The sequence below is a fragment of the Trichomonas vaginalis genome, chromosome III (assembly GCF_026262505.1).
Source record: "Trichomonas vaginalis G3 chromosome III, whole genome shotgun sequence".
NCBI lineage: Eukaryota > Parabasalia > Trichomonadida > Trichomonadidae > Trichomonas > Trichomonas vaginalis.
Genome location: NC_067205.1, coordinates 4,548,136 through 4,571,926, shown reverse-complemented (window position 1 = coordinate 4,571,926; position 23,791 = coordinate 4,548,136). Strand labels below are relative to the sequence as shown.

The following is a 23,791-nucleotide window of genomic DNA, read 5'->3' as shown; positions in this document are numbered from 1 at the left end:
CCATCCAACAAAACTGACATCTGACTGTGAAAGTTCTTTCAAATCAGACGATATTAAAAACTATCTGCGTTCAAAAATGTAAACCAATATTTCATTGTCGACCAAAACCATTCTGCTCTTGGTGTCATTGACAGTTGTATAAAAATCTTAAGAGACTTAAACCAACCACAAGGTGGTGAGGTAGATGAAATGTCATATGACGACAAGTATAGACACTTCTCCATGGCAAAGATGAGACAAGTTTTAAATATTTACAATACCCGTAAACAAAAAGGTTTGGGAAACCACTCCCTGAAGAAATGAAAAACAACCCCGACTTAGAGAAAGACTATATATTTAATAGTTTAGTCAAAAGAGACAAACAAGAAAGAATGCCAGGCTTCAAACTTAAGAAAGGTGACAAAGTAAAAATAGAAATACCTAAACGCGACCCATATGAAAATACTATTGACTATGACAACAATGGGAACTCGACAGGTACTCGCATTCGTGTTCGTAAAAATAGAAGAAAGTATACAGAGAATATTATGAAGTTTTAGGCAAACATGGCAAAATGTACACACTGCAAGCAGAAGATAAAACTACTATTGTCAGACCTCGTTTCAAACTTGTCAAAGTTCAAGGTGGTATACTTTCAAAGACAGTTCCTAACAAATATAAGACAACTCCTGACGAATATGCTAAAGAAGTTGAAAATGACGACTAAGCAATTCTATACCATGCGTAAACTGTCATGTAAGGTGGCATGTAGTCTTTACTTTGTCCCGTTGTTTGTGTATACCCTGAAACGCGATGTGTATGGTTTCCTTCTCCCTGTGTGCTACCCCAGAAACAATTTATAGCAAACTGAACGTCGTCTTTAACATCATATCCTTTACCTTTTTTCATTGCTGACCAATCCCAAAATCTATGCTTATGCCAACCTGCTTCAGATGTACTTAAATCTATGTAGTGACTGTGCGCAGGTAAATTTGCACCTGAAATCGTTTTACTTCCACCTGTTTCCTTTGAAGAGTTTGCACAATACAAAAACCTGTCGACTATTTGAGTCCAAGTTCCAAAACCAAGTACTACTTCTGGTTTGGTAGAGTTCATTGACGTGTAAATAGAACCTATAGGATATACTGTTTGAAGTATTTCTGTCTTTAACGTTTGAAGCTCTGTTTTGTCAGCTTTTTTATCATATAAATCTTGAGCAGTGAATTTAACATTGTTTTCATCCTCCATGACATAGACATTTCTACATCTAGTGTATTTCATCGTTGTTATGTCATCCTCCGATGTTAAACCTTGTGGAAAGTTAGGAGGTTTCCAATTTAATACATCCCACCAGTTTCTTCAACCGTTCCTTCAATATTTTCTATACCAACAGTTGCGAAGAAATCGTGTGTATGGTTCTTATCTGCCTTCTTTTCAAGGCTAACGTTTAAGTCTGTTATTTCAGAAGATGTATGTGTATGTCCAACGTCACTTTTCCTGTTTATGGTTTCTTGTAAGTTTGTAATATTTGCAATGGTATGTGTATGTCCAACGTCACTTTTCCTGTTTAAGGTTTCTTGTAAGTTTGTAATATTTGCAATGGTATGTGTATGTCCAACGTCACTTTTCCTGTTTAAGGTTTCTTGTAAGTTTGTAATATTTGCAATGGTATGTGTATGAGTCTTTTTAGAATATTCTTTGTCAGCTCTTGTCACTTCACTTGACATTTTATTGTCAACATATGTTTTGTCCGCTAGTTCAGGATGAGTATGTTCTTTCGTTGCATATGTTGCATCTGCTCTGTCATGTTCTTCTTGAACTTTTTCAATGACATACTCTTTGTCAGCTTTGTTGTCAACATCTGCTTTCAAAAGAAGTTCTTTTATAGGCTTCTCGTTTAAAGTTCCTTTTGTTGGATTTACACAAACAGTATGGTTCTTACTGTCTTGAAACAGAAACTCGTCTGTCAATGGGTTTATCGTCAGTTTTAAGTTTCCTTCTTTCAATGACTCAGATATCTTAGAATAGTTTGAAAAGTTTGTTGTGTTCTTATTTAGAGCTTGCAAAATGAGTTGTCGGTTGTGTTGTATTTCTCTCATAGACGCTGTTTCTTTCGACATTTTTATTCTAGATAAAATATGCTTTCAATAGAAAAAGAAAATTCTAGAGTTGCTACAACTAAACCATTAGATGAACTTTTTACGAATGTCGGTCAAAAGTTTGAGACAGAGACCGTAAAGCATGAAGGCTATCGTTTTGACTACCCGTTAAGATGGCTAAGAGACCCATCCGTCACAAAAGCTATTGGCTTTCGTAGAATGAAATTCATTTCAGAAGCCATACATGGTTTCCCATTTACGGTCGCTTTTGAAATTCGATACTATAACAAAGAGAAACGTACGTATGAGAAATTTGAACAGGGAAAACTTTTACAAGTTAGTTTGCTTGTAAACTTAGAAACAACTCTTCAAGCTTTTCAAGAAAAAATAAACGATATCTATCTCGAATATGCAAAACAGTACAACATTGACGAAGGAGAGTACCATCTCGATATTTTATATGACAGGAAAAATGCAACTGTTAAAATCGATAGAATAGAAGACCTTGGAGAAGACGTTTATATTTCTACAAAATATAACAACTTGGCATGGTATAGATTTTTGAGGATGTTAAATCAGCCTGCAGAATATCCAGTACACCCGAACTTTTATGAAGTCGAAAACCCTAATGGAACATATGAAAATGTTTTCGACTCAGATGCTATTATAGTTCATGCTTCATTTTCTGGCGCCCAAAACTCTTTTTTATGCTTGGCAAATGACTTTTACGAAAAACCTACAAAGCTATATGAACCACCGAGTGGAAGTATTTCAGACTTTCAAGTATGGTTTACAACAGATGGAAGAAAGAGAATAGTTCCATTATACCATGCGTTTTACTTAGAACTTAGTCTCATATACAACTACTATCGAACGGTAAAAATATAATTTTAATACGGTTGAGGTGTTGGATTTGGTTGCCAACTAGACTGTGGTGCAGGTTCAGGCTGTTGTATAACAGGAGCTTGCTCTTCTGGTTCAGGGTCTTTAGGTATAATACCAACGAACTGACCTACTCTTTTACCAATATTTTTGACTCCGTTCCAAATTCCTCTTCCTACGGTTTTTATTCCATTCCATATATACCTCTTCCAACATTTCGAAAGAAGTTTCCAATACTACTGAAGAAACCCATTTTACTATATGTAAAAATCTAATGTCCACCTAGTCTCTTACGTTTCCTTCTGAGTTCCATTGCATTCTTTAACTGGAGCTCATACATTCTATTTCTCCTCTGGTAGAAAACATATTCTGGGTCAACTCCTGTGTTCGCGTCATCTGCATAGAGTTGTTTATATCCACTTCAGGGTTTGTATAAAACTCTTTCCATCTCATATTTGCATACCATGGTGGCAAACCTAACGCAGCGTCATTTGACATGGCAGTTTGCATTTGTACATCTGTTGGCACTTGACCATAGTTTGCCATTGCAGTTTGTATTCTAACTTCATTTGGAATATTCTCTGGGTTTGGTTGTCCAGGTTGCTGTGCATTCGCTAAGTTCTGTGCGTCCATTTAATATTAGATAAAAATATCTCTTACGAGTACATATGCTGAACATTTGCTGGTATTGGTTCATCTTCATATTCTCTATATCTTTCTGCCACGTCAAATAAGTAAATGACACAATGGAAAAAACCTAAAACAAGTAGTCCTATTTCAAACCACATTTACTTACCAATAAAATTTCTTTGTTATGACACTTTTTCCGGTTTATAGGACCTCTCTCATATTCTATCTTGTCATATATAAACTCATAGTCATGTATGTCCTCTAACCATCTCATGACACTTTCCAAACCACTTTTATCGGATGTAAAGTAAAAGCATGGATGGTTATGTAAAACGTCTAAAGTTTCTAAAGAGTCTCTCAAAGTCCAGTCTGCTTGGTATTGAAAATCGTATGTGTTAAAGAACGGCGGGTCTACTATAAAGAAAACATTTTCCTTGTTTTTATATTTTTCATACAACTCTGTCCAACGACATCTCACAAACTCTATACCCTCAGTATATTTTTCTATGTCCTCTTTGAAAACCTTTGTATAGTTAAGATATAAAACGTTTGACATAAGTGTTTCAATGTCATGAACTCTTATAGAACCACTATATAATAGTCTAGAAGATATACTATCCCAGTCAATATACTCTGCTTTTTTCAAAACCTCTCTTACAATATTTTTCTTATCTAATGGTATACGTTCCATCTTACCTATAGGTATCTTTTCTTTTAACTCTTTCAATATTTTGTTAGTGTCTGGTATATGTTTGAGACGGTTCATATAGTTGTCGAAGTCATTGCATATAATCTCTGAGTCAGGAAATACAGTATGGCACAAATGAGATATATAGAAACTTCCACCGAACAAATCTACAAATGTTAGACCATTCGGTAGTTTCTTAAGTTCTCTCAATAGAATATCTTTACATCTACTCTTATTTCCAAAGAAGGGTAACGGTGGTTTTGTAAAATTCATTTTATATACAATAAAAATGTTTTTTCCCTGAAAAGTGACAGAAAAGTGACAAAACATGAAAACATATATATTTTGTGAAAAGCTCCTGGAAGACCCGTATATAAGAACTTCAGATGGAACACATACTTTTTCAGTAAGGACATATGAGGTGAGATGTCACCTGTTTTCTCACCTCATTTCTCACCCGTTGAATTTTCATGAATTTCTTCGTAAAGACTTTGTCAAGACTTCTTCGTAAAGACTTTGTTAAGACTTCTTCGTAAAGACTTTGTTAAGACTTCTTCGTAAAATCAGACAAAAATATATTTTAGGTGAAGAGGTGAGATTTCACCTCTTTTTTCACCTCATTTCTCACCTCTTGAATTTTCATGAATTTCTTCGTAAAGACTTTGTTAAGACTTCTTCATCTAATTTCTCATGAACTTTCTTGTCTATGTTTTGTCAAGATTTCATCGTAAAGACTTTGTTGAGATTTCTTCGTAAATGACCCTAGTAGTATATTTTTGGTGTAAATTTCATGAAAATTCAAGAGGGTGAAAAATTAGGTGAAAAAACAGGTGAAATCTCACCTCTTCACCTAAAATATATTTTTGGTGTAAAATTCAAGAGGGTGAAAAATTAGGTGAAAAAACAGGTGAAATCTCACCTCTTCACCTAAAATATATTTTTGGTGTAAATTTCATGAAAATTCAAGAGGTGAGAAATGAGGTGAAAAAACAGGTGAAATCTCACCTCTTCACCTAAAATATATTTTTGTCTGATTTTACGAAGAAGTCTTGACAAAACATTTACGAAGAAGAAGTCTTGACAAAACATTTACGAAGAAGTCTTGACAAAACATTTACGAAGAAGTCTTGACAAAACATTTACGAAGAAGTCTTGACAAAACATTTACGAAGAAGAAGTCTTGACAAAACATTTACGAAGAAGTCTTGACAAAACATTTACGAAGAAGTCTTGACAAAACATTTACGAAGAAGTCTTGACAAAACATTTACGAAGAAGTCTTGACAAAACATTTACGAAGAAGTCTTGACAAAACATTTACGAAGAAGTCTTGACAAAACATGAAAACATATATAATTTGTGAAAAGTGAAACATTATATAATGTTTTCGACCAAGAAGACTAACAATTTTCCGAATAAAAACTTCATTTATACTAAACATCTTCGGGGCTAGAAGGGGCGCAGCCCCTGGAAGCCCCACTACCCTTTTTTTTATTTTATTTCTAGATTGAGTTTTAGCCGTATCCCCTATCAAATCGACATAAATTTTTTATCGATATTTTTTTGAGAAGGCAATTTTTTTTGATTGCATGGGTAACCAAGGTTCAGCAAGTGCACAAGGTGCTACACACATCAGTGCATTTCTGAATCCTGGTGAACCAGAAATCTTTGCTGTATCATTATTTGCTTCAACAAAGGAAATTAAATTCGAATATAAGTTTTCTGAAGATGATAAACAGGAAGAATATCTTGATTCGTTTTATATAGACATATTTACTCTATATAGAAATCTAACAAATGCAAAAAATCAAGACCAAGTTCTGCAAAATATCATTTTACCATCAGTTCTAAAGGTTTTATTCAAAAACGATCGTGTAAATAACTTTGTGTACCAATTGTTCAAATTTGATAATGATATATGCAACTATTTCACAGATAAATTTGTTGAAACTTTTCAAAACGATATAAATCAAGCAATACAGCTAGAAAACACAAATAATTTCGATAGATACACGTTCAACACTACAATTTCTCAAGAATTGTTTTGTCAAAACGCTAATGAACAGCTACTTCCAAAATTTGTCAAAGAAATATGCGGGAAAGATATATACATGAATGCAGGAACAACACAAGAAAACAAAGACATTACAGAAATAATACAAAAAATGGCTCAAAGTTCTAAAAATGCCGAAGTCATAATAACAGAGTTCCTTTGGGCATATTTAACAGGCAACATTATACTTATGATCGAAGCAGGATGCAATTCTCTACGTGCACAAGGCAGCGCTTCAACTCCTTCATTAAATTTACCACTTCCCATCATTTATTCAGAGAATTTATTCAAAACTAACAACATAATTGGTAAGTTTATCATCGATGAATTAACAGTTGCTGATAGAAATCCAAGATCAATCACTGCATTTGTATCGAAAAATTTCTTTTGCATGAAACAAGACAGATTACTGATAATTGATATGTCGGAAGAGATTACACAAAGGAATTTTAGATTCATGGAACTAGAATCCCCTTATAAACGTAAATCAGTTGTTGAATTAGTTCTGTCAAAAAATATTTTACTGTTGATTTCAAACGATAATGTAAAAGGCCTAGAAATTTTCCCTCTCGGTTCAAAATTTTGCGATGTAAACTATTCAAATTCGAAAACAAAAATTTCTCGACCATTTACATCCGACGGAACATTTATTTATTCATATTACAAAGGAAATATAAATGTTTTCACTTTACAAGACGATAAATTGGTTCTTTTGAATAGTTTACATCTTAAGAAAAGTAATTTACAGTTATTGCAGCCATTTAACAAAGATATTTTACCTATTGGACTAACATCAAGATGTTTATTCTGTGACGGAATTCTTTTACAATTCATTTTGTTCGAAAAACAAGTGAATGACAAATACCTCCATTTCATTAGATCTTTTTCAATGCTTGACGGTTATCATATCGGCGACCAAACCGTTTTATTAGATTTCCCAATTTATTCTTTGAATTATGATGGATATTCCAAGAAAATTCATACAATGTCACTTTTTGATAATTCAGGGGGTGTCACCCAATATAAATATGAGGGACCATTAAGTCCAAACGTTACACAATTGTTACCTGGTGATCTTTATTTCGGTGATAATTTACAAAAGTTTTTACCATTGAAAATATCAAATTTATTTTGGTTTCCGCCATTTTTACTTGGAAATTTAATTCTTCCTTTGATTGGTATCAATTGTCAGAATCTTTTATATAAGTTTCCTTTTTATTTCAAGTTGTTGTCTGGTGAGAATTTGAGCCAAGACATTTTATTGGCTATTCCAAGTTATTTGTCAATGATTAATCAACAAAAAGATGAAAAATATTTCACTTGTATCAAAGTTTTGTTTTGTTTAATTGGTATTAATTTAGAAATAGAAAAGAAAAAGCAAAATGAAGAGTTTTTGAACTCATTAATTTTCACGGCAAAAATTTTACTTGAATACAAGGAATTGAATGATTTTTTAATAAGTTTCTTAGTGAATAATTTCACGAATTTGTTTTATGGAAATGAACAATTCATTTCTCCTGTTTTTAGTTTGTTTTTTCATAACTTAACGATATCTCAATTTACAATGATAATTGAGAAACTACAAAACTCTGTTTTGTATCCTTTCATCATTTCTCCACAACATTACAAATTATATTTCATTCCAACACTCAACAATATTGTTGAAAATAGTTTGAAACTGAGATTTGTTGATGAAGATTTCGTTGTTTCTTTTTTGACTGCTGTTTATAGAGAATTATTACGTTTCCACATGAAAAAAGATGTCAATCCAATGATAAAAACAGTTTCAAAAGAGATTTTTAATTTGTTGTTTTCTTTGATTTCTTCAAACTTAAGTTTAGTTGACCAAGATGCAAAGAATATGACATTTTATGCAATTGTTGAAAAGTTTATTTTGTTGTTAGTTCCTTTATGCGACATCATTGATTTCGCTAGAGATTATACAAGGAAATTTATTGATCTGATGCAAAATTTGACAAAAAATAATGGATTAATTAAGAAAAAAGTGACACCAGAACAAGATAATTTTATATTTTTGTTTGACAAAATTTTTGTTTGTTTCGTCAAATGTTTGACAACATTGAGTAACCATACTCCTTCAAATATTGAAAGTTTTACAAAAATTTACAAACTTTTGAAATTCAATAAGAGAAAAAGTGACATTGACTTCACTTTTGATAGAAATATTATTTTAGAAACAATACATAAGAATAATCCAAATCCTTTGAACAAAGTTGTCAAAGGGAAAGACAAAAAATTTGAAATTGATTTGTTTTTGTCACTTTCTTTGTCATTTTCTCAGTTTGAAAACATTGTTTCTAATTTTCCTTTGTATGATCCGAGGTTGAAATCAATTGTTCAAGCTGTATATAAGATAAGAAACAATTTAAGAGAATCAAAACAACAAACAAATTCTTTTGATCCAAATTTAAACGAAGAAAGAACTTTGAAACAAAATTATGAAAAATATTTTGGAATGATTGAAGAAAAAGTGACATTTCTATCGTCACAAAAAATATCAGTTGAATTTAATGAAGAAAATTTGAATATTTTAGTTGATTTTGTTTCAAATGAACAATTTTTAAGTGTTTATTTGGAAAATGAAAAAGAAATCGAGAAAATTGTTGATTCTTTGAAATCGTTTTTGGATGGAATCAAATCATTCATGAAAATTGAAAATTTGCCACAATCTTTCTTACTTTGTTTCCTTGGTTATTTCTCAACACAAAAGAATTTCATTACTTCAGCTGAAGTTTTGAGAAAATTGAATTTGTTGAATGATGAAATTATTTCTATTGTTGTTCAAACAATTTCTCTTTTTGTTAACTCTATACCAATGATTTCTGCCGCAACAATTACTCCTTTAGTTATTAACATGCTTCTCATTATTCAAGATATAGAAAAAGATGAATTGAAATGGAATATTTTTGTGTCACTTTTTACAAAATTAATTTCATGTTCATCCATGATTCCAACAGAACAACTCAAGACATCATTAATTTTATCATTCCAAGCTATGCAGCTCTTTAATGACAAGGGTTATTTGACAATAGACAAAGATAAAAAATCAACAATGTCAGATTTGTTGTCAAATTTGCCAAATAATTTGTCATTTGACATAAATTTGGCAACAATGTTAGTTATGAGTGGTTTTGATGCACCAATCGAAAAAGAAGATAGTTTGATGATGTTCTTTTGTAATAATGACGATTTCCATGTTTTGATGCAATATTTTTACGCAATTATAACAAAAAGTGACAAAAATGAAGAATTTTTCTCTGTTTTGTTTAACTTTGTAGGCAAAGTATTTTGCGGTGCAAAGACTGATATATTACCCGACTGGTTATCCCAAGATCATGTTTCGTCTTTTTCTTTAGGAAGATATTGCAAAACACCAGAAATTTTGTTTTCAATTGCAAATGAAGTTTTGACACTTTTTAGAAAGATTTTGATAACAGAAACCAAAGCGAAAGACGAACTAACTCAGTTTATAACAGTGAAAGTAATGGATAGAATCAAACAAAAACAATCAAAAATAGAAGAAATTGTTGGAATTTTTATTCTTTTGTCAAATAATTTTGTTGTTTTGTCGAAAAATGTGATTTTAGATCAAAATTACTTTGTTTTAGATATCAATGAAGAAAATGATGAAATCAAAGTAATACAGTTACCTTTGACTAATGAAATAACAATACAAACTCTTAAATTAAGCGAAGAATATGAAATAATGTCACTTTTGAGTTTTGATGTTGAAATGTTTCCACATTTTTTAGTTTTATTAGGATTATTTACACAAGTTATGAATGCACCACAGTCATATTCTGATAGTGTATTATCTTTCTTTGTTATGAATAGCTTGCAAAGTTATTTAAGTGATTCAGATAATGGCTTGAGTTATACTCAACAATTATCTTCAACTTTTACTTTGAAGAAATTTTCTGATTTTGAATTCCGAAAATTTTCATCTAAAGTAAAAGTTTTATTGAGTTTGGCTTTGTCAAGGGAATCAAATGGAATCTTTTGCAATTCACCGAGAGAACCACATTTAGAACATGTTTCTTTTTGCAAATATATCTTCCATTCTGATTTTATTTTGACACCGAATTCAATAAAAACAAACAGAGCAATGCATTGTTTCATGTCTACTGTTTTGGATTCAAGTGTTCAAAGCTATTTCAGCTGCAAACTACAAAACCAAACTAATGTTATCTTTGGAATCATTATGCATTCAATAGATTTGAATCAAGAATTATGTGTTTTGTATTCAAGTGCCGCAAAAATGTTTTTCTTGAATATGGAACCATTTTTAAAGAATGAAACAACAGAAGATGAAACAATTGAATTCATGTTTAATCCTAAAACTAAAAAAGTAGGAATTGCTTCTTCAAGAAACAAGAATAGATTAGGAAAGATATTTTTACCTGATACAAGATGTTCTTTCTTTATTATTGTTCCTAATAGTTCCGCTGTTGAATATTCATTGAGTTTAACTCCAAAAACTCCAAACATGCAAAAATTAAATTTGACTTTGAAGCATCTAAAAAGTCCTTCGAATGTTTTTGGAAGACTTAAAAATAGAATATTCGGTATAACTTCGAATGACAAATTTGCTGAACAAGAACAAAGTTTTTCATTGATAAAAAGTGGAGTTTCTTCAACGGAAAACACGAAATCAAATGGTTTCTTTAGTATTATGAGTGGTTATCATCAAACAATTGTTAATAACACAGCTACTGATTTAAATATCTCTAAGTGTGTTAAGTTCAGTAATTTGAACATTAATCCAACGAATTCTTATTTGAAGATGTCAATTTCTAGTTTCGTTTATTCTCAAACTAGAAAATTCATTTTCAGTTCTCCTGTCGCGATGCCGTTTTATTTTAAAGTTGATCCTGTATCCGGCCAAATACAAAAAGTGAGACAAAATGATGCAAATATTGTTGGTTTCCAAGGTTGTCCACCTTTACACTTCGAGAATATGTGTGAAATGCCAAATGACGTCATTAACACATTCATTGGCGGCGTTTGCGAAGCTTACAAACATGAAATAACAACTTTTATTTTGACAAAATTAATTTCGAGTAATTTTGTCAATAATGTTTTGGTTAATTTCAATTTTACTTCGGAGAATTTGATTGATTTCGTTAACCATTTATTAGTTATTGTTGAACCATTTAAATACAATAACTACGAACAATCAAAATCCCCAATTGATTTCGATTTATCTGTTTTGGATTCGAATTATTCTATTCCTAATAATTTATATGATTATCATCATTCTTTAATTAATTTGATTGAATTCATTGATGACAGATTTGATACTTTCAAAGATATATGGTTTAATTACATTCTTAAGATGTTTTCTTCTCCTCAAAATCATTTTGTTTCTCAACAAAATCCTTATTATGTAAATTCATCACTTTTAATCAATGAAGATTATAAAAGTGATGCCGCAGGATGGGTATGTTTTGATTTAGGTTTTGGAAATATTTTGGCACCAAAAATCAAAGGAAGTGTTTTCCCACAAAACTACGAAGTTGATTTTGTTAATTATACTTTTGTTCCAGGAAATTCTATTTCTTATTCAAAGAAAAACTGTGTAAGATTACCTATATTTAAGAACACAAATGTTTCTTTGTTTAATACTTTCTTTTCTTTGGCAATCGCTATGAAATACTTTGTTATTTTCATTTCAAAAGATAAGAAATCAATTTTCCAATGGAAATCAAAATCTTTGGCAGAATTTATGTCAAATATTTACATGGCAATTTTGGGAAGAAGTCCTTTCTTTTATTCCCATTCTCAAGAAGTATTATCTTTTATAACAAACAAATTGCAAATACAAGCAGTTGACATTAATGATGAATATCTTTCTGTTATTAATCATGTTTTGCCGCTTTGTAAAACAATTTCGAATTCATTTGAAAGTTTCGTGAGATCACATTTAGATATGCGAAAAGAAATGGAATTAATGAATTTGTCAAGTTACTTCCCATCATGGTGTAATCTCAGGAATATGAAAATGAGAAATGATGCTGAAGGTTTGAAACTTCCAGAATCAATTCTCGGAAAAGATATGAAGAAAATGCTTTCGCAAAGAGAATTTAGTATAATACAAAGAATATTAACTGTTTACAAGACATTGACTGATTATCCTTTTTATTTGATTATTACTGATTGGTTGTTTTCTTTCATAACTTTTCCACCAACAAAATTTGAAATTCTTAATCAAAATTTGTTGAAAGTTACTTTCACTTCTAATTATATTCCTTACAAAGTAACTTTGTGTGCTTCTGCTCCTGATGTTATAAAGAAGACAATCAGATGCGCAACAAATTCAGAAATGTCAAATTCATTTAGAATTTCAATGAATTCTGACTTTTCTCCTCCAAACAAAGAGTTTTTCATAAAATTCGATGAAAGTGATGTAATTTCCAACATGAAATTCTATTTCTTCTGTAGTGTTCAGTCAGCAGATGCAGCAAACATCTTATTAAGTAACAGAGAAAAGTTCGAAAATGACATAAAAGTCATGTATTCCCAATTCAATGAAAGTGACGATCAAAATATTTTGTCACTTTTCCCAATAGAAAGATTGCAAGATTTATACAATTTATCATTTGCTATGAACCCAATAAGATTCCTGGAATTGAATCTTGACAAAGAATTGCACATGATTTGTTTGAGATCTCGTTTTCTTTTGGCTTTCAATTGGTATGTTTATTTCCATGAAGATGTTGTAAATGAAAGTTCATTTTCACAATTTTCTCGATTCATTTCTGTTTTGACGTTGACTCAGAAGTTTAGATTCTTCATATCTAAATCGGATGGACCAAGAACTAATGTGACAATCAATAGACAACTTGGATTGTCAGTAAGATCCGGAGTTTCCAAGAAATTAAGTGATTCAATGATCGGCCAATTTGCCAGAGCTTATACTTCACCTCGGATGTTCAGATCTCCAACAGATCCTTTCCATGTAACATTCGAAGGAGAAAGAGGTATAGATTGTGGCGGATTGAGCCGCGACTTGGCCTCTGAATTGGCTAAAGACATTTGTGATCCAAACATTGGTTTGTTTGTTTCAACACCAAATTTCGTGAATCACAGAGGTTCATTTAGAGAATGCATTGTTCCAAATCCAATAAGTGAATGGGGAAGAACATCCCATATCTATGAAAGTGTTGGTTGTTTAATAGCTATTTCTATTAGAACAGGAATGGTTCAGCCATTTACTTTCCCTCCTTTCTTTTGGACTTGTTTAGTTACGGGAGAAATCACAATTGATGATGTTTTTTCAATTGATAACGAATATAAAGATTTCGTAACTAATTTGGAGAAAGACAGTAAAGAAAAGACTCCACAACAATTCCAAGAATTGTATGGAAACAACCACAACAAAATCAAAAACATAAGAGGCGAAGAAGTCTCTGTTTTCAGTTTCTCGTCCAAATCATTGAACCAAGGAAGTGCAGGAAGATTTATTTCTTCTGCAAATTCATTGAGAATCCAGAAATTGTTGACTCCTTTGTTATTAATAAGAAATGGATTTTGGAAAGCCCTTGATTTGGCTCCACCTCCTTTTGTTACTCCTCAATTACTCGAATTCTTGGCTTGTGGAGACAGAACTATTTCTGTTTCTAAACTCAGAGCATTGACTGAATTCCAAGGTGCTCCAAGAAAGATGATTGATATCTTTTGGACAGTCATTTCTAGACTTTCTGAACAAGAAAAAAGAAAGTTTTTGCAATTCGCTACAGGAACAACACAGATTCCATCGAATGCAAAGTATCCGTTCTTGATTGTGGACTACAACAGAGTACCTGCACCAGATACAAATCTTCCTTCTGCAAGTACTTGTTTCTACAGACTCCACATTCAAGAATACAGCAGCGCTGAAGTTTTCCACAGAAAATTACTTCAGGCAATCGAATACACAGGAACATTTGAGAACTCTTGATATTTTATTATTTATATTTTGTTTATTTTATAAATGTTTATTTTGCTATTTCAAAATTCAAATTTCTTTTTCAATTTTGCCTAAATTACATTAATAAATTCAAAATGCTGTGTCACAAATATTAATATGAGCCAAGTAGATATAATTAGGCAATATTTTCATTCTAATTACCAAATAATTGAGCACGTCTTTGTATTAATTGCTTCAATCAGGAAATTCAGTTTCAAAATATCAGCTCACTCTTGTTTTGAAATTAAATCTCGTTGAATTTGTTGATATCAAAGCTAATTTCAAAATTTCAAATTCATTTTTGATGTTAATTGTTTAAGTTTTAACCAAAAGAACTTAAATGATATTAAAAAGTTCAGACACATTAAAATTCTTAGATGATTCGCAAGAAACCTAAATTTTAATTTTTTTATTCAACGACTGGGAACATTGGTTCAGAAGCGACGCCGCACATGTTGTGGTAGTTACGGCGGATTCTGACGTAGCCCTGTTCACCCCATGTTGTGGACCATGAGTTACGGACGAGCCAGAAGTCCTTGTCTCCGTCAACACCGTAGCCAACAAGGCCGACAGCGTGGTCGAGTGTAGAAGAAGAGCAGGAAGCATCCTCGTAAACACCAGATTCGTACATCATGAAGGAATCGTGGCCAGCATCGATAGCGATAGCGTGTGGTCCGTTTTCTGCAACGGATGTCTTGAGAGCCTCTTCATCGTGTGAAGCCTTCTTGTGTGTTGTGATCTTTGTGATGCCCTTAGACTTGTCGAAAGCGCACTTGCCATCCTTAGCTGTGTATGGGTAGTCCTTCTGTAACATGAACATGCCGTGCTCGAAAAGCTTTACCCATGTGTAAGCCCAGCCAACGTTTCCACCGTTGCAGCCGAAGCAGTCGTGAACGCAGTCAACGAGCTGCTGCTCAGCAAGGTCGTAGAGCTCTCCTGGGTGGTGGATAGCCCACTGTGATTCTTGAGCCTGAATGGATGAGAAAGCCCAGCAGGAACCGCACTGGCCCTGATCCTTGATGGCGTTGACAACGCCCTTCTCACGCCAGTCGAAGCTGTCTGGAGCGTTGAAGTTCTTAAGTGGAGCGAACTCAACTTCTTCTTTCTGCTTCATTTGCTTGTAGCCGAGGAGTTCTTGGTATTCGGATGGTGTAAGGTGAGCGAACTGGTTAAGGCCGCAGCGGAAAGATGACTTTCTGTTGTGCTCTTCAACGAAACGCTTGTGTGTGAGGAAAATTCCCTTTCTGAAATGGAATTCTTCGCCAACAAAAATGTTGTTTGTCTGGCGCATCCAGTCAAGGAAGGCCTTCTCTTCTGCCTGTGTTGTCAACACTGAGCGGGAAAGTGCAGCGAAAGCAAACATTTTTTTATTCTCAAACTGCAAATCACAAAATTTCAGATAAAACCACTTTTTAGAGGTAGGGCAACGATAGGTCAAAAAGGCTTCTCTGATAGATTTCCTTGCCTTTTGGATATGCTATAATATATAGCCTAGCATGATAGGATATGATGTCAAAAGTTAGAACATAACTTAGGATCTTGAGAAAAATGAAAAACAAAAATTACATAAAAAAAGAAAAATTTTATCTAATTTGTTTTTTTGGACCGAATAAGTAATTTTATTGAATTTCAATACGACAGATAGATTTTATTATTAGTAATAAATATAATGGTTTACTATTAACAAGGAACCTAAACTAATGAAAATTTGATTTCAAATATTGTATATGATTATCATAGATTACCAAAATATATTGCTGTTTATGAGGATATAATATTGATTATTAGTAAATCGTATAAATTTAATAAATATACCATGAATATTGAATGAATTTCTTGATTCATAGGGGTAAAACGCGCTTTTATATGATTTAGACAGAGAATTTATGAGATGTAAATAACACAATAAAGGTTATATTGAATATTTTCTAAAAATAAATCGAAATTATAAAAAACAATACATTTATTCATTGAAACTACTTGGACAAATATGAAACAAGCATTCAGGCAATACTTTTGAGACTTCAACGCATCTGATAATTTTTATATAACTTCACCTCTTATGCTTAGAGTGGAGGTATTGAGATCGTATAAGTATAGATGAGCTCACATTCAGATATGATGTGTGAACTTCTGTTTTCACTGCAATTTTGAATCAGAATAAACTCAAAACAAGAATAAAATGATATATTCACTCTCTAAATGTGTTCGAGATTTAAAGTTGTATGAATAAAACGATTCATCTTTCGAAGCCTCCCATTTAATGAGAGACTTCGAAAGATGAATGTATTCATGTAGATGAAATACTATATATGACCATGTGTGATACTAAAGATATCAAAATGTTCATTTTTAAGTGCAATAGAAGGGTTATCTCTCGTAAAATCTCAATTTAAGGAAGATTTAGAAAGAACTCCTTTCCTAAGTAGATAGTGTGTGGTTTCTGTCTTTTGGTTGATCAGGAACTATGAAATTAAGTCGGACAGAAAGAAGTTCTTTCCAAAACAGACTCCAAATGAGTTGTTCGAAAAGAACTTCCTTCTGTATATGGATAATTGTAGTTACCGCACTGAAGTATGTGATTGTGATGATGGAGTTCTCGATAAATCTAAAATCGGATTAAGATTAATTGAAAACTCAAGTAATTCTTTGAAATCTTGTGTTGTCTGGCACTATAATAACCAAAGAATGAGAATATTATGTTGAATGATGAGTACGTGTGCTCGGCATTCGCCGAGCGAATTGAGTTTAACGTACTATGAAAAGTGACAAATTTGGGCTTTTTTTCCTAGGGTTATGATCTCTTCCTTTCTGCTCAATACGACAGAAATGAAAGAATGAATTTGTACTCCCTAATTGATTACTACAATCTGTATCTATCTTTAACATAGAATTAGCTGCATTGTGATTTATACTCCAGAATTATTCAATTTAAGATCAACCTCGTAAATTTTAATCATATTGCACCAATACTCCTACGTTGAGATAAGAACATGATTATACATACCAAAGCCCCATATTAAAAATCAAAATTTAGCACCTCCATTATGCAACCACATTATTCGTCGCAAATAAGTATATTTACGCATATTATGATGCATATTCACACAACTCGTATACATGAAAAGTTATTAAAATCAGACAAAATTATTGCAATAAGGAAAAAAAAACAACTTTATTATATATGTTAGTAATGAATTACAAATATTTCTACAAAGAATGCTCAATACTTCATATAATCTTCGAATATTTCTTATTACAAGTTAATACATTTTGACTCGAACATGATAAACAAAAGCTGACACGCTGATTACTACATTTATGAAAATATAGTACGTTTCCATTCATCTGTTTACTTGTTTTTGTTGGAATAAAATCATTTTTTTTTTCTTTCATGAAATAAGAATTTTGCTGCGAAAGCAATATCTCTAACAATAATTAATACATTACGTCAACTCTGGAATGAGTATTTATCAAATATGATATCAAAATCAAAAATTAGTTGTTTTTTATGAGTAAAAACGATGTAAATTGATTATTTGACTAATTATCAAATACTTTGATTTTCCAAATTTTTTTCGAAATTGATTTTTTCATGTGAAAATTCAAATTGTTTAATTTCATTTTTGAAATTTTGAATTTTTTTTGGAATTTTGAGTTGATCAATTCAGCAGAATTGATAATGCTATTGCTTTAGGGCATACCACAAGGTGATGAATAAAAGGTGAACATTAACAAATTATTTTAAATCACAAATATCATCCTCATCAACTTTAATTCTAAAAAGAACTGTACTGAATTATGAAAATGCATGATTTACATTATTAAAATCTTTGAATGAAAATAGTACAAGATAAGTTTTTATTCATTTTTAATTAGATTTAAACGAAAAACTACTCCATATTAAAATTTAAGTCGAGAAATCGTATTTTGTTCTTATTTGTTAGCATTTTGTAGACATTCTAATCTTGAATTAATTTGTTACATGATATTATTAACAAATTTAACTGAAAAAATATGTTAATATGGAATAAACCATGATTATATAAGCTATCAATGCTATATATACATATGTAAAAGATTCATATTAACTCAATTAACAAAAATGATAGATTTTCATAAAGGTTCAATCTAGGTTCGTCCGAAAATTTTGATTTTTATATAGAAGACATAGTTTCATATACATAATTAAATTTTCAAACAAATTTGATCATACCATTTATTAAGCAGGATAGTATATTAATTACTATCAGTATAAAAATATAAAAATGATTATATTTAATTATTGCATAATTTAGTCAAAGAGTTATAAGCCTCAAGTGATCGTTATCACCTTCAATGCACGTATACTTTATTGATTCATAGATATTTAATCTATGTTTGACATGTTGTTGTCGTCATTCGTTTTGTTCCCATTCTTCCTAAGTTAGAATTAGAGAATACACCATCCACATCATCTAATTTGGTCCTCAGCGATAGATTGGTTCATTTTGGAGGAGTCCCATCAGACAGTTTTCGAGCACCAAATATCAAATTTTAATGTATACAAATCTTTAGTGATTTATCTCTTTTATGATGAGTAAAAGGTTTCTGCTCATCAACATTTGATTTCCGACATATATGATTTCTAATTGCAATTATTTACTTTCTTTTTATAATCTAACTCTGTGACTCATACCATAAATTAATTATTGGAAAGTGTCAATATGTTTGGCACAACGCATGGCGGAAGATACCAAACCATGCAGGGAATATGATACGTTTAAGATCTCCGAACTTTTTTTCCAAAAATTTTCTATCGTTGCCCTACCTCTCACTTTTTTGTGACATATCACGTCAACTATATTGCAAATATAATGATTGTTAAAATATCAAAGTTTTGAGGTAAATGGAATAGACCACATCTTTTGAATATATTGATAAGTTTACATCAATCATAAGATTCTTCACAAAAAGTGGTTATTTTTCTGAAATTCAAAGTGAATTTGTCCATTTTAAAAATCGGATTTTAGAAATAGATTAAGCATTGCATAGCAAATATAACTAGATTAGTTTTAAGCGCACGTTAGCATAATCGGCAAACCCAAATTTTAGCTAAAAGTGACAGGGGAAAAAACGTTTAGTATTAAAAAAAAGACCGATGAGAGCTTCGTTCGAAATATAGAGGGAACTGAGAATGCGCAACCATTCTCAGGGAATATTGGATGCTATTCCCGTTCCCTCTGTATGGAAAATTGAGGTTTTCAAAGGGAGTTAAAATAATATCAAATTTATACTAATTTACTTCAAAATACAAAAGTATTTGACAGCTAAAATCAGTTACTTTAGCAAGCCTGTCAATACCCTTTTACGATTATTGTTACTTTTTCGAAATAAAAGTAAAAACAAATTTATACTAATTTACTTCAAAATACAAAAGTATTTGACAGCTAAAATTAGTTACTTTAGCAAGCCTGTCAATACCCTTTTACGATTATTGTTACTTTTTCGAAATAAAAGTAAAAACAAATTTATACTAATTTACTTCAAAATACAAAAGTATTTGACAGCTAAAATTAGTTACTTTAGCAAGCCTATCAATACCCTTTTACGATTATTGCTACTTTTTCGAAATAAAATAAATTTATTATCAAAAACCTTTTTTTTCTTAGTAAAAATAAACGAAATTTTTTACCTTATGAACTTTTGATGGAAATATGCAAATTTAAAATAATAAAGAAAGCCGCGAGCGAAGCGATCGGCTTAGTTCGAAGATTTTGATTCAAATCTTTGCTGATCTGTAATTCGCGGAAGCCGCGAGCGAATCGAGCGGCTTAGGTCTAAGATTTTGATTCAAATCTTTGCTTATATTCCTTAAATTCTTTATGAAACTCGCAACAGTTCCATAAAAAATTTTAAATTCTAAACTGTCGAAATTACCGATCGGTAATCACACCCTTCACGGGTGTGTCACTTTTTACAGGTGTGTCACTTTTAGCTAAAATTACCCCTACTCAGCATAATCTGATTATTTGATCAACTCTTATTTATGGTTTCTTCATTTTTGGACACAGGCTTTATTGAGCACACCTCTGATGTTGCAAATAAGCAATCTTTATGTAGACATATCTCGAAAAAAATATAAATAAAAAAAGAAATTCTTTTTTTAATAGATGTAAATGCGCTTGGAAGTGTGGTCACCATATGAAACGAAGCCTGGTACTGCTGGATCGTATTCAATACCACCATTCTTGTTGCCAACGACAAAGTGCATACTAGTTCTAGCGTTATGGCACTCCAAAATTTCCTTTTCGTTTCCTCCAACTGGTGCATTGCGGCCTCCAGGTCTATAACCTCTTGCGCCAGCAATTGGTTTAATGACATCCCAGCTGAGAATGAAGCAATCAGATCTCATCCAGCCATTGCGGATAGCTGTGTTATAGAGGTTGTTGCATCCATCAATGCTGTTGACGCCGCCACACCAACAAAGCGACATGAAGCCACAGCCCCATGTTCTGATATTAGAATTAAATCTTGGATCGCCTTGTCTGATAACTTGGCCAGAAGGAGATGGGCCTGGTGCTGGACCAGGGGAGCCTGAAAGAGCAATATAATCAGCGCAAACCCAACCTTGGTCAATTCTAAACCAATTGCTTGAAATTCCTTTAATTGTTACGAGAGCATTGTTACCAAGTCCACCAACTCTTCCATAGTTGGTGCCTGGACCTGATCTTACATTAACTCCAATGTTTGAGTTGACTCTTCCTGTGACTTGGAGATAATCACTATGAATGTATCCTGATCTTCCATTGAAGGCGACATGCCACCAAACTCCACTGTAACCTGAGACAGAGAATTGGTTTCCTGCAAATGCTGAGCCAATTCTTTCATAGTTCGTGCCTGGTCCTGATCTGATCCAGCAGCCATTGTTAGTGTTAACAACAATACCTTGGCCTGCGCCATTTGTTTCTGCAGGAACGTAGCGACGATGCCTGTGTGATCTTCCTGCTGCAGCACACTCAAATAATATAGAAAGCATCAAATTAAATTTGATACATTGAAATAAAAACGGTTAGAATACTCTGATCAATACATATTAACATATTAATTTTTCATTAATAAATGCAATTCTAAAAATTATACTCTGTGGTTAAAAAACTTGGTTGCATTCCAAATTGAATGGATAGATTTTAGAGTCTCGTCAGATTGTCAGATATGCAGATCCATTTTTTTCCTTGAATATTTAATTATGAATCCATATATTTCCTCTTGTTTAGAAATCGATGAAACTAAAAAACGCTAAATATTTTAAGATGACATTATTTTCACTTCATATTTTATGAAATTGATGAAAGATGATATAAGTCGATATAATCTTCCAAATGCAAATCATGCAAGGATCTTGAATAGCTTTTCTACTTCAGCTTTCTGCTTGGATTGATCAAGATGAATATGTTTTGGTAGAACTGCACTTATCAGTACTTCACCATAAGATTATTCCATTGTTACGACTCCATCAATATTTTATAGTTCAACTTTAAAAAAGAAGATAAATCGATGTTACAGTTTTGAAAGGAAAATACTGGATCCTTGATGGCGTATAATATTGGTCGTCAACTTTTGTGATTAAATATGATAAAATGCTTATTTTGATTCCACAGAGATATTCATTGAGACGACTTCTTTCTCAAGACTATCTTGAATGCAATGAGCAATAATGTAATATTAATAATATTTCAATCAAATGACCTCGTTCTGAAAAAATCGAAAATTGACAAAAATTTTATGTAAACTGCGGGACAAAACCTAGGTGACTCTCAATTTTTGAGAGAGAGCATATGGTAAGTATGGATTCCAGCTAGAAACTCAGTTGTTTTATATTGCCAGATCACTTGTTAAGCAATGTAAACACCTATGGAAATAGGTTGTTGCTTTAAATGCTTGTTTTAATATCTAATAGAATCTTATTTTCCAAATTAGCTCAGAAAAACGAAAAACATACATGTGCATCCAACACACATGATATTTTCTCATAATTGGCGAGCTTACATTAAGATTGCATTACTATTTCAACAGAATATGATGCAATATCTTCAGAAAGTTTGGATAAAAACGAAATTTCCATGGAAACACGTGGAAGTATTATTTATATATTTGGTTGTTTTATTGTTTAAGCTGAATAAAAAAAATAATCGTCTGGGACAAAACCTAGGTGAGAAATTCTGACAATATTTGAATGAAACCCATAGAATGAATTCAATGTGTTTTATCAAAAAGTCTGATCCTCACCTAGGTTTTGTCACGCAGTTTAAGAATTACAATTGAGTTGAAGAAGGTTGAAGATACCAGATGTCACAATTGGGAAGCAGATTGACTATGGAAATAAGTATAGGTTCACTTTCTTCAATGATTCATATTTCCAGCTCATCTTTTATCATGATGTCAGAACTGGAGATTATTATTTTACTAAAGAGAATGTAAAGCGCTGCTTTGGACAATATACATACAGTTTATTATCCGATCTTGAAACAGAATCAATGAATAAAACGAACAACAAATACGAATTTCTTCTTCATTATCCAGAAATGGGTGCAGATCAATACAATTGGTGGTGTCAAAGCCTCTCACCAACAATTCAGACAGAAGATAATTTACAAGATGAGAATGGAACTCCAGTTGTTCTTGGTTATGAAAATGTCAGTGTTAAATTTACTATTTATAACTGGGGTGGGCTAAGCCTGTCCAAAAGGAGCAAGGAATCATACATCAATGGAGATCTCAGACCTGATTTTTGGCATTACTCAATCGGTAGTTTTGGCACTGAAAAAGGAATTCCAGGACCTCTTCATAATTATTTAAGTCAAGTTGCTCTTTATGTGAAAATAACGAGCTTAGACATGATAAGATGTATCTCATGTAAAGTTTGTCGAAATTTTTTATATAATTTTCCTGAATTTTTGTTTGTTATAATAGTTTCATAAAATATAGCTTATTTCATTAACTGGTTCCTGCATTTCATTGACTAACCCTCTTTCAATCTATATTCTATTTTTGAACCTAACTAATGACTGAAGCAATTCCATTCCTTATGCAAATATATATAAATTTTAGATGAGGGTGTGCTGACAGTCTCTTAATTCGAAAGGATGTATATTATGTTGAATCATTCACAATTAATTTAGTAATGATAATGAAAGAAGTAAAATATGAGCTACAACACTCTAGGGTAGGATAAGTCACTTTCGAAAATCAAGCAGTGCCAAGTTATTTTGGAATTTCGAAAAAGATTTACTAAGATTTATCCGAAATCCATAACCTGCAATAGACAACTATTTAAGGTGACTAATTATTAAGATTTTAGTTCGTGAATTTTTATTAATTTTCTGAAATTTCATTTGAGATTTGAAAATTTTGCACGATAGTTCCATTACACTACCACCACATTCAGAGACATAAGTCACTTTCTAACATTTACCATCATTTAGCTATCATAAGTGGTCGGATCACTTATA

The 23,791-nt window shown here is 31.9% G+C and overlaps 7 protein-coding genes and 1 pseudogene across 8 annotated transcripts, besides 4 other annotated features; 3 read left to right on the top strand and 5 right to left on the bottom strand.

Annotated features, from left to right (window-relative positions):
* Nucleotides 1-2,099: part of a mobile genetic element that runs on past the window's edge.
* On the bottom strand, nt 703-1,260 carry TVAGG3_0641300 (phage tail repeat-like family; the record flags this gene model as incomplete). Its single annotated transcript, XM_051241264.1, has 1 exon — nt 703-1,260. The coding sequence occupies one exon, from the start codon at nt 1,258-1,260 to the stop codon at nt 703-705; it is 558 nt and encodes a 185-aa protein (XP_051087851.1).
* Nucleotides 1,317-2,099, bottom strand: TVAGG3_0641280 (phage tail repeat-like family; the record flags this gene model as incomplete). The annotated part of the gene is made up of 1 exon (XM_051241263.1): nt 1,317-2,099. One exon carries the CDS (start codon nt 2,097-2,099, stop codon nt 1,317-1,319), a length of 783 nt encoding a protein of 260 aa, XP_051087850.1.
* Nucleotides 2,100-2,117: 18 nt separating this feature from the next.
* TVAGG3_0641260 (uncharacterized protein) lies at nt 2,118-2,837 on the top strand (the record flags this gene model as incomplete). Its single annotated transcript, XM_051241262.1, has 1 exon — nt 2,118-2,837. A coding segment is annotated over one exon (720 nt), but the record flags the coding sequence as incomplete, so codon positions are not given.
* A 131-nt stretch (nt 2,838-2,968) lies between these two features.
* Nucleotides 2,969-3,593, bottom strand: TVAGG3_0641250 (annotated as a pseudogene). The gene has a single exon. A coding segment is annotated over exon 1 (625 nt).
* Nucleotides 2,969-3,593: a mobile genetic element.
* A 2,274-nt stretch (nt 3,594-5,867) lies between these two features.
* On the top strand, nt 5,868-14,291 carry TVAGG3_0641230 (ubiquitin-protein transferase protein; the record flags this gene model as incomplete). Its single annotated transcript, XM_001318422.1, has 1 exon — nt 5,868-14,291. One exon carries the CDS (start codon nt 5,868-5,870, stop codon nt 14,289-14,291), a length of 8,424 nt encoding a protein of 2,807 aa, XP_001318457.1.
* Nucleotides 14,292-14,681: 390 nt separating this feature from the next.
* TVAGG3_0641220 (cysteine-type peptidase protein) lies at nt 14,682-15,679 on the bottom strand (the record flags this gene model as incomplete). Its single annotated transcript, XM_001318423.2, has 1 exon — nt 14,710-15,663. The coding sequence occupies one exon, from the start codon at nt 15,661-15,663 to the stop codon at nt 14,710-14,712; it is 954 nt and encodes a 317-aa protein (XP_001318458.1).
* Nucleotides 15,680-17,009: 1,330 nt separating this feature from the next.
* Nucleotides 17,010-17,057: a mobile genetic element.
* Nucleotides 17,058-19,376: 2,319 nt separating this feature from the next.
* Nucleotides 19,377-20,295: a mobile genetic element.
* Nucleotides 20,296-20,445: 150 nt separating this feature from the next.
* On the bottom strand, nt 20,446-21,318 carry TVAGG3_0641190 (bacterial SH3 domain-like protein; the record flags this gene model as incomplete). Its single annotated transcript, XM_001318424.1, has 1 exon — nt 20,446-21,318. One exon carries the CDS (start codon nt 21,316-21,318, stop codon nt 20,446-20,448), a length of 873 nt encoding a protein of 290 aa, XP_001318459.1.
* Nucleotides 21,319-22,604: 1,286 nt separating this feature from the next.
* TVAGG3_0641180 (glycine-rich protein family) lies at nt 22,605-23,260 on the top strand (the record flags this gene model as incomplete). Its single annotated transcript, XM_001318425.2, has 1 exon — nt 22,817-23,260. One exon carries the CDS (start codon nt 22,817-22,819, stop codon nt 23,258-23,260), a length of 444 nt encoding a protein of 147 aa, XP_001318460.1.
* Nucleotides 23,261-23,791: the final 531 nt, after the last annotated feature.